The 15,691-nt window shown below is 42.7% G+C and overlaps 1 protein-coding gene across 1 annotated transcript in view; it reads right to left on the bottom strand.

Moving 5' to 3' along the window:
* BANP (BTG3 associated nuclear protein) overlaps window positions 1-15,691 on the bottom strand; it is a 331,188-nt gene that overhangs the window by 240,163 nt on the left and 75,334 nt on the right. The window contains exons 5-6 of the mRNA XM_018560558.1: window positions 7,300-7,422; window positions 6,504-6,682 (exon numbers count right to left, since the gene is read on the bottom strand). Coding sequence (XP_018416060.1) covers window positions 6,504-6,682; window positions 7,300-7,422 — 302 coding nt within the window. The remainder of the gene's footprint in view (window positions 1-6,503; window positions 6,683-7,299; window positions 7,423-15,691) is intronic.

Below are 15,691 nucleotides of genomic sequence, written 5' to 3'. Positions count from 1 at the left end.
GGCTGAGCACTGGAGAGTATTTATGTTGTCCGTCTGCTGCAAATGGCGCCGTTCACGCGTATCTTTCCTGTGCGAAATCTAAATTGATGGAGTGGCTGCCACGTTTTGGTTTTACCCCGCGGTCAGCTTCATTAAAAGGTACAGAAGGACCGTCTCTCCTCCGCATGCCTCCCATAATCATACTCAATTAGGGACAATGCCAATGGAGTGGAACAAACAATGGCTTTCACCCCATTTATAAACTTCAAAAGACGGCAATGATAAATTCTGCAGCTAGAATAGATGTTTATACAAGTGTAACATTAGGGTCTTGCGTGTTAAACATTCGCTAGATTTGAAGATGTTTATTTTATAGAAACATTACACTGAATGCATTATTTATTTTGTATGGCTGAAAATGCAAATGGAACCTCTTATTATTAGCGTACCGGTGAATGCATCTCACAGCCTTGTAGCCTTTTTGAACACAACTGTTTTTATCTTGCGCAGAAAACAATCTTCTGGAGAGTTGTGTCAGCGTACGGTAATGTCTTCAAGTATACAGCACAGATTCATTGAAAGGCAACATATATATGTAAAGTTAGGTTTGCCATCAGGCAAAATGAGGAGGTCAGGTTGAATGTTTATACATATTATAAATCACAACGGTAAAACAAAAAAAAAGGATCTTCCCAGACTTAAAGTGATATTAAACCCTCCTTTTTTCATATTTCTTATAGGGATGCCCACCTTTGCCTGAGGCTGTTGTTCTTTTTCTTTAAAATCTTTTAATTCCTCGTTTTCAAGTGGGTCCCCGCAGCGTTCTCTTCCCCCCGCTCCCTGTACGGGTGCCTCCATCGGCTAATGGAGGCACCCGTGCCCGCTTGTGCCCGCAGTGGCTGTGTGCGTCCGTAGACACACACAGCCCTGTGGCAGGCCACTCCCCTTCTCTCTATGGCTCCTCTGCCATCAGTATCCTCCCCCTGCAACCAAGAAGTACGGGGAACGCAGGATCAATTCGGGACCGGCGGTGGGGACAAGCATTGCTTTGGGGGGGGGACTGGGGGAGAAAAAGGTTCTGGGAGGTTTTTACCGGAATGCAGAGAATGCATTGAGGTAAAAAACGCCCAGACCTTAATACTACTTTAAAATAACACTTGCCTGAACTATTGTTGTCAACATCAATCTTATATTCGGGGATGGACGTATGAACTGGAGGGAACCAGTCATTTGGGGGCTGCCTATTCAAACTTGCTCATTGCCAGAGCACCAGAGCAATTATTGCCTATTATTGACAATGGCTCTGACATATTTCCTCCGAGGGGGAGCAAATACAGCTCTATTACCCTCACTAATGCTCAAAATAAGGAGAATGGCTTATGACTGGGTTGTCTATGGCTACCATTACAAGATGTGGGTCATTGCCAGAGCACCAGGACCCTTTGCAATCCTTGCTCAATATTGCCAATAGACGTAGACTAAAGTACTCTGCTCCTTTTCTCTGCTACACAGCAACAATTGTGCAGCAACAACAAGCATCTTAGCCTGCCATAGGTGCTCCTTAATGCCTCCTAGGAGAGAAAAAACTGCTTGATTGCCCTCACCAATTCTCAAACTAAGGAGAACGGCTTATAGCTGTCTACTATGGCCACCATTACAAGATGTCATTACTAGAGGACTAGGACCCATTGCAATCCTTAACTGGAACTAAAGTACTGTTCTCCTTTTCTCTGCTCCACACCAACAATTGTGTGACAACAAGCACCTTAGACTGCCATAGGAGCTACTTACAGGTGAAACTCGAATAATTAGAATATTGTGCAAAAGTAATTGCAGTAAGTGCTGCAAAAGGGGCCCAAACCAAGTACTGAGTACAAATGCATGCTTGTACTTATCAGAGGTCCGATATTGTTCTATGTACAATCCTTGTTTTATTGATTGCATGTAATAATCTACTTTTTTGAGGTTGTGGATTTGGGGTTCTTGGGGTTTTCATGAGCTGTAAGCCATAATCATCACAATTATGACAAATCACGGCTTGAACTATCTTGCTTTACATGTAATGAGTCTATCTCATATATTAGTTTCACCTTTTAAGTTGCATTAGTGAAATAAATGAACTTTGCACGATATTCTAATTATTCGAGTTTCACCTGTATTATCTCCTAGGAAAACTAAAACAGCTTCGTTACCCCAACCAATGCTTAAAATATGGAAACTTACCTATAAATGGTACACCATTAGAAGATGTGGGTCATTGCCAGAGTACTAGGACTCATAACAATCCTTGCCTAATATTGACAATGTCTCCGACTAAAGTACTCTGCTCCTTTTCTCTGCCACACAGCAACAACTGTGCAACAACAAACACCTTACCTTGCCATAGGGGCTTTTTATGACCTCCTAGAAGAGCAAAAACAGCTAAATTATCCTGACCAATGCTCGAAATAATAAGACTGGCTTATAACTGGGCTGTCTATAACCACCATTACAAGATGTAAGTCAGTGATTAACAAGTGTGGAAAGCTGTAACACTTCCAAAATAGCCATAATCCCTTTAAGAGGACCAAGAAAAAGAACAAATTAGTTGTCACATCCTGTCATCTATCCCTTCCTAATATCAACTTTCTGTGTTATCATCACACTGCGAGTATGGAAACAGTGATTACGCCGATAAGCTGCTTTTGAATAGTATTAATAAGACTGATTTTACACTTCCCGAACAAACAAATCAAACGTCTGGCCTTCTCGAGCCATCCTGACAGATCGTGCTTTCTTTGGGAAATGAAAACACAGAGAGAAGCTGTTTTCTCGATGAGAAAACTCACACAGCCTCTGACATGGCTGCCAAAGAACAACAAACTCTGGGAAGGTCTGTGCGCCGGGCATCAACGGGCCTGCGAATGACAAGGGCTCGTTGGAGTAACTGGAATTTCCCATGCCTTATTGAAACAATCTTTGGAAAACATCAAAGGCTCATCTAAATGGAAAAGGCCCAGAGCACTGGAACTTGTGCTTCACCGCAAGTTATGCGGAGTCAAGGCTTGCCTGGCTTCAGTACAACGACCGGCACCAACTCTGCAGCTACAAGAATGCGACTCAAAACAAAGCAACTCTGCAAGAGTAGAGCAGCTAGTCTCAGGTCTGTAGATAACACCATGACAGGCCTCTATTGGGAGAATTTCTAGGAAGTGGAGGTCATAGCAGACTTAGCCCAGCGTTACAAGACTTCAGCAGGCAAGACTTACTTTTCTTTTCCTAAAATGGCAGTTTGTGGTTGATATCGGAAAAATATGAAGGGTTTGCACCCAGCCTGACCCAGCGCCAAGGAGAGATTAGACCGCGATAGAAACTACGAGATTGCCGAAAATGCTTATGAATAACAATTTCATTTTTACTGCTGGAACGCAGAGGTGCAAGTTCAGAGCTCACTTTCTCACCGATTCTCGGTCACGGCAAGTGCCACCAGGGATAAATAATGTCTTCCAGTTGTTGAGATTATTGGCAGGCAGCAATCATCTATATCCTGTTTGAAAAAGGTGGGTTATGGCGCTAGCAATGTGCATTCCATAACAACTTTTGTTTGCAGAGAAAACACACAAGTTTGGCAGGTGAAATCATTTTATTTTTTTCCCAGATAGATTCCGTTCCATCTCCATTGACGAAGCTTGTGAGTACAGTCCTTACATGCAAGAGTCCAGCCTGCTTCTAACATTCCTCGGAGGATATCCATAAAGAAAAAAGAAACACGGATGTGGAAAAACGAGGAAGCACCAAAATCTGCTATGGAATGCGTTAATTTCTTCAAAAGATGAGTCGTAGCTCGCAGCTATTTCTCACACTTTTCCATTAAAAAACGGAATTAAAACCAGCGAGCAGCTGACATAGCTGCAAACAAGAATACGTCCTGATGCGAATTTCCTGCTTGGAGAAGAACGGATCATTGCCAATGAAAGTGTTTGTTTTTTGAAGAGTAACTTGTGCCAATGACTTGGCATGATTAGGTATGCAGCCAGCCGCTGGGCCTGCTGTCTAAGGCTTCCAGTAACCGCCATACGCGTTCGTGTCGGAGCCAGTAGGTATAAACTTTCAGGCATTTAAGAGTAGATTCAACATGAGCCCGTACAGAGACAGAAAGCGCTGAATGAGCTGCCATGTTTACAATGTACTTGCAGCTGCCCAAGGCCAATCAGTCATACTTCACGTTCTTTTCTCCCATGACAGAAACCATGCTCGAATGCACGATGGCCAGCTGTGCTTTGGACTTGCCATATGCAACCAGGGGGAAGAAAAAAAAAAAAGGGCCTGGCACTCCCTCCGAACAGGGAAAACTGCTTTGCAATTACAAGACTTGCACCCACAGTTTTACTCTATAAACACGAGACTTATGAACCACTGGTACAGGGCCGTGCGGGACATCTGGGATTAAAGTATGACACAACAAACCGAGGACAGTTTTAAAGTATGATCATCGCCTACGCGTAACAGAAAAGCCAATATTATTTTTAGCAAAACATATGAGAGCATAGACCTTTGAGCCATCACAATCTAGTGACATCATTACCTTTTACCCTAGAGAAGTGTAAATATACATATTAATTGGAAAGAATGAAAAGTCATTAAAAGGCGCAGTACACCTTTTAAAAAAAAAATAATAATCATTGCAGCCATATTGATGAAAAAATATGTGCATGTATTAATTTTGTTGGCATTGGAGCCTGCAAAGCATTGCACCCATGATCATTGTATCTCGGCTGCAATGCACAGGCTCCTGCAGACTGTTTCTCCAGCCCCAAGTCAATATGGAGGTGCAGACCTTCGGTTATGGGGCTGGAGAAAATAATCAATGGACAACTGTGATGACATCACTGCACTTGTGCTCCATTGAGAAATACGAGGGATTTCTAGTCTCTTCATTCTGAGATCCTGTGAGTGGATCTGTGAATGAATGACGTGGCTGTGTTGGTAGAGCCATGTATGGTTGTGCCAAACAAATGCAAAATGCTGCAGAGAGATGAACCCCATGATTCAGGTGAGTGTGGGGATTGGGGTCTGGAGAATGCGATCATGTTTCATGTTACACAAAAATGGTCTGCAAAGGTGGAGTATGCTTTTAAAGTGCAAATAAATCTCATCCGTAACCTGCTAAACCATGCAAGATCTCAGGAGAAGGGCATCTTTTTCTCCCTCAGATGATGTGCTCTGTCACGGGTTCCAGGAAGGGGGCCCAGAGTTCCAGGAAGTAAGGGGAGATTAATTTGCACTTAGGGAAAATGGCTGCCGTGAGGAGCAATAGGGAGCAAAGGAAAAATAAGGCATGCAAAGAATAAAAAGCCGGCAATTATGTATAAGAATCTTTTTGTATATTGTTATTACTAAACATTTCTATTGGTGTCTTTATAACACGGGTGAAGTTCAAATAACAAATAACTATACAAATAACTATTGTTATTTGTATAACACGGGTGAAGTTCCTCTTTAACGTAATAATAAAAACTTGAAGTTGGATGGAAGATGGGGTACAAATAACATTATATTAAATAAAAAAAAGACATTGTCCTTGTTACATGGCCGGCTACAGCACCTCTAGACCGTGAGGACTTAAACCTACAGTTCAATCTTCTTACACATGGACAGATCGGGTCACACTGAGATTTCTCTTGAAGCCCAATCTGCAACAGATCTTTCATCCACTGTGATTGGCCAAACCTACCTGGGTATAACTGACCTGGACAGATGCAAAATACCTTTATCCTAAATGGGACAGCGAAAGAATGTGAAACAAGAGCTATACAACCCTAAATGGTCTTTCCTTTTGGCCGGGACAATTATAGGGATCCCATAAAAACACTGATCATCAGCCAGAACAGAAGCAGGTAAGTAGAATATGGTGAGATGTTTGTGACCTGAGACTCAGACTGAGGGAGGTAATGTGCCATCAAATTGCACAGGGACAAAGCCTCATACCTCGGTGCAAACTTCAGAGACAAATATTTAAGAGGCGCTGGGACCTCAATGCTCATTCAAAAGTCCAAATGCATCAAAGTTTTCCAAGCAATCTCACGGCTCTGGTAAGGCGGCTCCAACCACATAACAGATCTCTCTTAGTAGGGTACCCGGAAGAAGCGTAGAGTGTAGACATGTACTAAATGGGTGCCAGACCAAATTGTCAAAAAGTCCAAAGAGTCTTAAATTATCCATTCACAGAGAAAAAACAGACAATGCGTTTCAGGGGCAACACCGCTCCCCCTTCATCAAACAATATTGGGAGATAAAAAAAACTCAAAGGAGTGGAATCAAAAGGAATCTCCTATTGAGTGTGGGTTGAATTCTCCTTTTGGACTGAAGCTGCACAATGTGATCAGCAACAGTCCTGATGAAGGGTGTTGCCCCTGAAAAGCATTAGTTATTTTTCTTTTGTGAGTGTATAGTTAAAGACTCTGCACTTTTCCGCCCCTTTGGTCTGGGGCCCATTCAGTATATGTCATTCCCCAATATATCTGGACATGCAAAGCTGAACATACCTTCACAGTTGAGAGTGATCAGGGTAACGTTGTTCCCCATGTTGGAGTTTCCAGAGTGTCCCGAGTTGGAGAGCGTGTCGCTGGCTTCTGATCCACTGTCGTTATCGTCATGACTGTGGCTCTCGTCTGGGCCTGGTACCTTCACCACGATGGTGTTATGTCTTCGTCCAGGGACCGCACTGGAATACAAACCAACCATTTCATCACAGCAATTTCTATTAAGGGACAATGGCTAATCTGCCTGTAAACTCCACTATAAGTCTATTGTTTAATTATATAGCGTTTAATTATATAGCGCCAGCATATTCTGTAACGCTGCAGAAAACGGATATATCATGTACAGTAGGGCTGCAGCAATGGATTATTTTCATAATTGATTAGTTACCCGATTATTTTTACAACTAATCGATTTTCTCTCTCTATCTCTCTCTCTTCTTTTCCTTCCCCCCCCCCCTCCCTTCCTCTCAAATCGATGATGAGAATAGTTGCCAACTATTCTCATATATCGATTTAGTCGATTAGTTGTTGCAGCTCTAATGTACAGCTTTGAATACAACTAGGGTTAGGGAAAAACGTTTTACTTTCAGGATATTTCCCTGATGCTGTTTAGTCAGCTGACAGTGTCTCACACAATGACTGGCAGCAGATGTACTATTGCAAACCATATTAATACATTGAGGCAAAGTGTAAGACTATTGTGGACGCACCCAGCTAAAAAAAAATCCAAAAAGCATTGCACATTGCAGTCCTAATCTCCTTTTTTATCATGCAGCTGATATGTAGAGAAAGTGATTACCTATTGAGTATATTTTCCAGACTCTCTGTTGTCTTGTTCACTGACTCCTCCTGGCTCTGCAGCTTGGCCACTACAGAGTTCTGTCTTTCATTATTCAGGATCACAGTTGTCTGAGGAACAACACTATGAGAAAGAGAAATGACATGAGATTTTATAGGTTCTTTGCTCTCTTACCTTCCAATGTATTTGTAATGTATCTGCATGAGAGCAAAACCATAAAAATTGATGTGAAACAAACAGTCGTATAAAAAAAACATTAGCCCCATTTTATCTTTTTGTAAATATACCAAATGTTTTATACAAATGCATGACAGTAGCCTAACTTTACCACTGCACCACACAAGGCCTCTGCTCCCTCTCTTGAAATACTCTGCTCTGCTGGAGGACTCTGCTCCTTCCTCTATAACTCTCCTCTCCTGATATACTCTGCTCTGCTGGAGGACTCTGCTCCTTCCTCTATAACTATCCTCTCCTGATATACTGTGCACTGCTGGAGGACTCTGCTCCTTCCTCTATGACTCTCCTCTCCTGAAATACTCTGTTCTGCTGGAGGACTCTGCTCCTTCCTCTATACTGCTCCTCATATACTCTGCTGGAGGACTCTGCTCCTTCCTCTATACCTCTCCTCTCCCAAGAATACTCTGCTGGAGGACTCTGCTCCTTCCTCTATAACTCTCCTCTCCTGAAATACTCTGCTGTGCTGGAGGACCCTGCTCCTTCCTCCATCTAAAACTGGCCATTTGCTCTTATATCTTTTTTGTTCAGTCTGTGGGCTGAACGGAAAAAAATAACAGATTCCTCAATGCATGCTAAACAGTGTGGATTGACGAATCTCCCGCTTTGTCCTCTGCATTCTGATGGCGGCAGCCATGACGCTTGCAGAATACTCGAACAGTGCAGTCACTTCTCACCCAAAGATTATCCATCTAGTTCCTTTGATTTTCTGATCGAAGGATGCCGGGTGGAAGGGTGCCGTCAGGGACACCCACTTTGTGAATTTTGCAAGATTTGCACAGTGTTCGGCCAGCTTAATTCTCCTACTCTCCAGAAAAACTCTACAGCCGGAGAACTCTGCTCCTTCCTCTGACTTTCCTGATATACTCTGCCTTGCTTAAGGACTCAACTTCCTCCCCTATCTCCCCTACCATAAAATGTTATGGTGCAGGAGGACTTTGCTCTTTCTGGGGCTCTTCAAAGCTGGGAAGATGACTCCGTGAGGGCAAAGAATGGGAAGTCATTAGCCCATTTGCAGAACTTGGAGCCATTGAGGTTTCTCATGCTACTTGTCTGACATACTGAAGAAGCACACGTGTAACATTTCACTGACACATGGAGATTTTCTGGGAGGCAGGACGTGCATGCATAAGTGATAAAGGTGACTTAACTAGTGCTCATTTTCATTTCCTTAGAGTACCCCTGAACAGACCGATCCTCGCCCAAACTGTCAGATTGAAGCAGGCCCAGTCGATATAATTATCATGATACTATCCTGACATAAGATTGGCCTAAGTGGGACATATAAATACAAACACACACTCATAATATTCGTTTTTTTGTTCTTCTGTTGTTCAGGTGAATGTTAGTCAACTCTTCCCTCAAAGCCAAAGAGGCCAGACACATGCCACTTCTGCCAAAGAAAACAGGTTTACAGAATACTAAACTTGGACACCCTTGATACAATTTCGACACTGTGTTAACTGCATTTGAATGGGATTTTACAATTCTGCAATAAATGACCTAAAATCTCAACAACCCAGCCCCGAGCCAAGTTGTGTCAAGTCCCAGATTTTTACACTCTGTCTTATCACTTTGCAGAGAGTTTAGAGTAAATCCCAATATTCCAAAGCTCCGAAGGCCTCCCCAAGACAAACATCTTAACAGGGAAACTGGTTGGGCTTGTGTTTCCGAGGCCTCACCACAAAGTATTATGGTGTATTTTGTTCCACATAAAAACTCTGGCATACAAAGGTGGAAAAAGCACTAGGGCGAGCCACAGAGGTAAGCTGAAGATCCATTCTATCGACAACAGATCCTTCACTCATTTGACAACTTTATCATTTTTATTTTCTTCGCGCCAACTTAATATTTCTAGAAGATGAAGAGGATGAAGGACGCAACAGGCGGGACAGAGAGCAATGCCAGAACATTGATTGATAAAGTCTACATAAAATGACAGCAATCTGCAAATGAAAGCACAAATGGTGCATATGTACAAAAGTCAAACAAGAACTTGCCTCAAGAATCCATTTCTTTTCACTTGTTTTACCATTGCAGGCAAGAAAATGTCATCATATGGGCGGCACAGAAACTCTCCATGCAATATGATTTCTCCACCCAAATAGGGCGGGGTGTTTAACTCCTGATATTAAGTGTTACTCTAATCAAAGATTAACTTCCCATTTGGGTGGAGTGAGATTGGATAACACCCCCTGCCATGTCTAGACTGTTGTCTGGTAGCCCAATGGGGACATCTCCGCTGATACAATGCACAGCTTAGGATATTAAGAGCTTGCCTGAAAGCCGAGCTACTAAGTGAGTTTTCCAAATACTCCCAAAGAGTTCCCTGTTCACTATTGTATGACCTACACCCTGTAGTGGATACCCTTTAGTAATATAACTGGGTGAGCTCCGTTTATACCAAAAGTACATCTAAAGCTGTTAAAGGATAAGTTCACCTATTGCAAAATTAAAGAAATGCATAATTAATAATATATTTTAAAAATATGCATTTCTTTAAAATATGCATTCAAGCCTGGAAAGCATTGCAATTGTTATCACGCGATGACGTCTGCAGAGCTCAGGCTTCTTCACATTCTTCACTAATGTCACTTTAAGATGCAAATAAGAATTTTTTGTGTTACATCTATAGAAGCAAATTACTAACTCTGGATTGAGTGGTGGGCTTACAGTCTTCATTTCAGGGCACCATTCCAGAGGAAGGCTTCATGTTTTCAGCCTAATGATTACCATCATGCCATTTTTGTCTGTACTACCTCTTCATATTTTTCTCTTTAAATTCCTCCTGTTCCACCTCTCGAATATTCCAACCCATTTACGCTGTACTATACGAGCACAGTTATTATAAATTCCTGTGATAGGGTGAAAAGGGTCTTGTAAACCTGCTCTTTTGTTAAGGGGAATAGAGATATCAATCATAAAAGAATAAAAAGTCTGCTATCTTATCTCACAGTCTCCACTAAAATGTGCACCCATTCACGGCCATGTGCACATCCAATGCTTGCCTAATCCCAGTATCCTCGAACTTCCAGGAACTATCTTCCCATACAAAGAACTCGGAGCTGCACTGCAATAATCCACTATCTGCTCCTTTTAGCATTGCGCTGGAGTAATTAACTAAAAACAATGGAAGCGACCGTTTCCTCGGTAATCTCTAAATCCCTCTTTTCACTACACATCTACCATGTAAATGGAGCGGTCACAGGAAATCGCTCTATGGCAAAAGGAAAAGCTGTCAGAAAGAGATAAGCGCCGTTTTCATGCTACAGTAACACATGCACACTGAATATACATGATAATAAAAAGAAACAGCAAAAAAAGAGGGTGGCAATCTCCAGATACAGAGGGATGACGTGTAGGATAATGGTTTAGAAAATGTAGTAAGACGTTTATGTTTAAAGGGTAATTATCATCTTCAGTAAATATTCGCTTTGGCTTCATGTAGCATTGAACTAAAAAAATGAATTGTCTTATTCTTACAAGTTTACTATATAACATTTTTAATTATTATGCAGGATCACCCCTCTAATGACTATTCTTATTCCAAGCAACGTCTTTGATTGCTGAATGACTGCTGCAAGGTGGGAGCCTGGGCTTCATGCAAACTCATTTCACCCGAGTTCGCCCCAGTTAGCTCTGACTGCGGTCAGAGTATTGATCGGGATTGGGCAAACTCAGGTGAACTGGGTTCTCACCAAGCCCAATCTCATCACTAGTCACTGCCACAGCTTTCAATGCATCTCTAGGGAGTGTGCTTGGCTGACACAGTATGGGTAAGAGGCAACCATTGGTCTGTATTCCTAGACAGAAGTATGAAGGATGAATAAGTGAAACGTCTAAATAAATCTGCCGCTCTTATGACATTTAGGGTCCATTTACACTACTGCATGTGTTTTTCCCATGCATAACTGCAATGCAAGGAAATTATGTGGTGTGGTTTCACTGGAAAAGCACCCTGATTTTCTTTATTTGAGGATAAATAAAACAATGTTGGGCAGAGGATTAAATAGTAATATTGAGGTCTTTGCATACAAGAGGTGGCTTTGCTGGAAGATATGAGGGAGATTCAAAGGAGGACAATTGGTGGAAGAGATGAGGAAGATTCGAAGGAGGACGATTGCTGAAAGAGATGAGGAAGATTCGAAGGAGGACGATTGCTGGAAGAGATGAGGAAGATTTGAAGGAGGACGATTGCTGGAAGAGATGAGGGCGATTCTAAGGAGGACGTTTGCTGGAAGAGACGAGGAAGATTTGAAGGAGGACGATTGCTGGAAGAGATGAGGAAGATTTGAAGGAGGACGATTGCTGGAAGAGATGAGGAAGATTTGAAGGAGGACGATTGCTGGAAGAGACTAGGAAGATTCGAAAGAGGACGATTGCTGGAAGAGATGAGGAAGATTTGAAGGAGGACGATTGCTGGAAGAGATGAGGGCGATTCTAAGGAGGACGTTTGCTGGAAGAGATAAGGAGGATTCGAAGGAGGACAATTGGTGGAAGAGATGAGGAAGATTTGAAGGAGGACGATTGCTGGAAGAGATGAGGAAGATTTGAAGGAGGACGATTGCTGGAAGAGATGAGGAAGATTTGAAGGAGGACGATTGCTGGAAAAGATGAGGGCGATTCTAAGGAGGACGTTTGCTGAATGGGATGAGAAAGATTCAACGGAGGGAAATTCAAAGGAGGACAATTGGTGGAAGAGATGGGGGAGGTTCAAAGGAGGACTGATAGCAGGCCCAACTCTCAGCTGAGAGTTAGGCAAACCCTTTCTGCAGCTCTAAATTATATCAAAATATAAAGTTCAATCAAACTGATTGATAGGATAAATGAAAAGAGACGAATCTTATGTTCCACTTACATTAATTTGTGTGCATTATTAGATCCCAAAGGTTGGTTTGTTGTTATTATTAGCCATTGTGACCTGTGAGAGACATCAACCATACTGATATTGCAGCAGAGGAATGTGTGAAAGAAGCCAGCAGAGTCCCCAATGTAGTCATCACACTGAACAGAGATACTTGTATTCCTCCCACCATTATGAAGAAACTGGGAAGCATCTTCCCGAATAAATCTAATTATAGGCTGATCGGGTCACCAGGAAGCCCTGCTTTATGTCAGCGCTAAAAAACTGTGAAGAGACTCCAAATCCAATAAAATCACAAGAATACAGTAAACAGACACCATTGGAAAGGTGAGCTGTAAAGTGCAAACACATCCGCACTGTAATATTACACGCTTTTTCCCCTCTTCTGAAGTCTGGAACAAAGGGGGCCGAGCAATTGATTCAACATTTGGAGATCAAAGCGAAACTCCAGAGAAAAACAATCATAAGTGAATCACATGGGTTTATATATTATATTCACCCTAAGATCATCCAAGACTTCGGTCACATTAATGCCTTTTATAACTCCGTATCTACATTATTTTCTGCCACTGTGAGGTCCTCTGTACGTGGCCTTTTGATCACTTCATAACTACTTCTCTCCCCAACCAAGTTAACTGGTATGCGCAACAGCTAGAAGCTGCTTAGGAGACCAAACACAGGCCTGGACAAGGTTAATGATCCAAGTAGAAGTTAAGGTGAGACGCCAAAACACAGTGAATTTCAGATGATAGTTAAAAAATCTTTCAAAGGCCCAAATGATGCCGAATTCGGCAGCTCTTCACATAGCAGGGGGCCTTCCCTATATAGAGTTCGCCCAGCTTGAGAAATCCATTAGTAATCAAACCAAAACCATATCTCAAGAGTCCAAAGTTTTATTTTATTAATCCAACATTATCACAAAGATAATGGAAAACAGCCAAGGAATTTCGGGGGCCCAACGATCCCACTACATTAGGGCCTTAACAAGAGTCTGATAAATGTTAGACTCTAAACCCAAGTCAGGGGTACTTGGGAAGAAAAAAACACAATAGTTCTATGGGTAGAACGGCGGTGCTTTTTTATGGATTAATGAAATACAGTTTTGGACTCTAGACATATGTGTTTGGCGCTCTTTTTGGCTCGATTACATAAGGACCAAGTTACCAGGTCAGAAGCATCGGTGAAGGATCTTAGAAGTTAGAAGGTGCTTCTGGGTCCATCTAATAACTGCGACCTGAATGCACCTGAAAGCACTCTAGGGGGAATTTATCAAAGCTGGAGCCAACAGAACCTGGAGCAGTTGCTCATGGCAACCAATTAACATCTCTCTTCAGTTTGCTCGGGTAAGATTTGAAAATGAGACAGAGAAGCCGATTGGTTGCAGTGCAAATCTGCTCCAGTTTTGAAAAATTTCCCCCTCTGTATCTGCCCATGTACACAAACCCTTACTTTTACATATTTGTTGGACTTTAGCGGAGAGATCTTTGAGCTCCAAACTCCGCCCACCAGCCATGGTCATTATGATATTATCTCTCTTTGTAGGCCAAAATTATTCAGTCAACTTACGTTCCAGATCATGTCAATGAATCTCCACCACGGGAGAGGTAAGGGATGGGTGAATGAGTTCACCCGATTCTATCAATATGTGAAAGAGCAGATTTGGTTGATTGATCTGTTCAACCTATCAGCATTTATTTAGATTGCGGGAGGAAGCACAAGGAAAACAGCTTTTAAGCAGCTCCGTTGGCAACTGAGGCCTGGTTCACACCTGGGCGTTTTGTAGCGCGTTTGAACGCTCTGCAAAACGCTCAAACACCGAAATCCCATTAAAACCTATGGGTATGGTTTACACCTGGGCGTATTACAGGCCATTTGAACGCTCTACAAAACGCCCTACGCCCAAAGAAGTACAGGAGCTTCTTTGGAGCGTTTTTGTCACGCGTTTCCATTGATATACAGCCAAGTAGCCCTCAGAAACACGCCTTTGTCGCGCGTTTTTATTACCGCGAGTCGCTGTCAAAACGCGCGTCATGAAACGCGCAACAAACGCGCATATTCGATACGGCTAGGTGTGAACCCAGCCTAAACAAAGAAGCCCCAGTGCTGTCAGCTCACCGTGAGCCATAATACAAAGCAGAGAAAACGCAAACTTTGTCCTATATTGTAAAAAGTGTGGATCGCTTATTTTGCATGGAAAGCTTTTTGGTTTTCCTATCCGAATGCAATATAGGTAACAGCCAGGAATACTCCAGCACAGGTCTAGATTTATTGGCTGGAGCTTAGGTTTCCTCCATTCGCTGCTTTGTCAGCAAATTATTTATGTCCCAACCGTATGGGATTACTAGAGAGAAACTTAAAGGGATTTACGACTAAAGCTTCAATAAAATATCAGCAAAATGTTTTCCGTTTCCTGGACAAGAGCGACGGGATTGGGCTTGCTGTGATATTGGGCGAGGACAAGCCCTTTCCCAGGTTGCAACCCTTTCATCGCCCGGAACTGATAACTGCGAGCGTGAGCTATAAGGAGCTCTGAACGACCGCAGCAGCGCGCAGAAACTCCACATACCCAGGAATGTGCCTGTGTGTGGCCTGCGGTCAAGAACAACTATTACTAGTAGTAAAAGGCCAGAAAACTGAGATTTTTAGAAATCAAACTCTGCTACAACACACGTAGATTCAGCCAGTGATTGGATTTTATATAAACTGGATACTTTGTTTAAAACGTGAGTTATAAAGTGAATATTTATCAGTGAGAGCGAAAGCCGCAATGAGTGTGAACTGCAACATAATAACGCACTTCTGGCAATGTGTAGAAACCTCCAGTAAACCATTTATGTGATCCATGAAACACTGCTAGAGTCTCAAATTCCAATAACTTCAATCCAACCCTCGGCCTTCGCTTCCGTCTTATATCTGACCTCCGCCCTTCCCTTCAGTCTTCTATCTGACCTCCGCCCTTCCCTTCAGTCTTCTATCTGACCTCCGTCCTTCCCTTCAGTCTTCTATCTGACCTCTGTCCTTCCCTTCAGTCTGCTATATGATCTCCGTCCTTCCCTTCAGTCTTCTATCTGACCTCTCCTTCAGTCTTCTATCCGACCTCCGTCCTTCAGTCTTCTACCTCCTCTGTCACCTCTGTCCTCCCCTTCAGTCTTCTATCCGACCTCCGTTCTTCAGTCTTCTATCTGACCTCCGTCCTTCCCTTCAGTCTTCTATCTGACCTCCGTCCTCCCCTTCAGTCTTCTATCTGACCTCCGGCCTTCCCCTCAGTCTTGCACAGTTGTAGCAGCTCCTCTC

This window comes from Nanorana parkeri, unplaced genomic scaffold (genome assembly GCF_000935625.1).
Source record: "Nanorana parkeri isolate BGI_ZX_2015 unplaced genomic scaffold, ASM93562v1 scaffold465, whole genome shotgun sequence".
Taxonomy (NCBI): Eukaryota; Metazoa; Chordata; class Amphibia; order Anura; family Dicroglossidae; genus Nanorana; species Nanorana parkeri.
The sequence above is the reverse complement of the archived record's forward strand: the minus strand, read 5'-3'. Positions and strand labels throughout refer to the sequence as shown.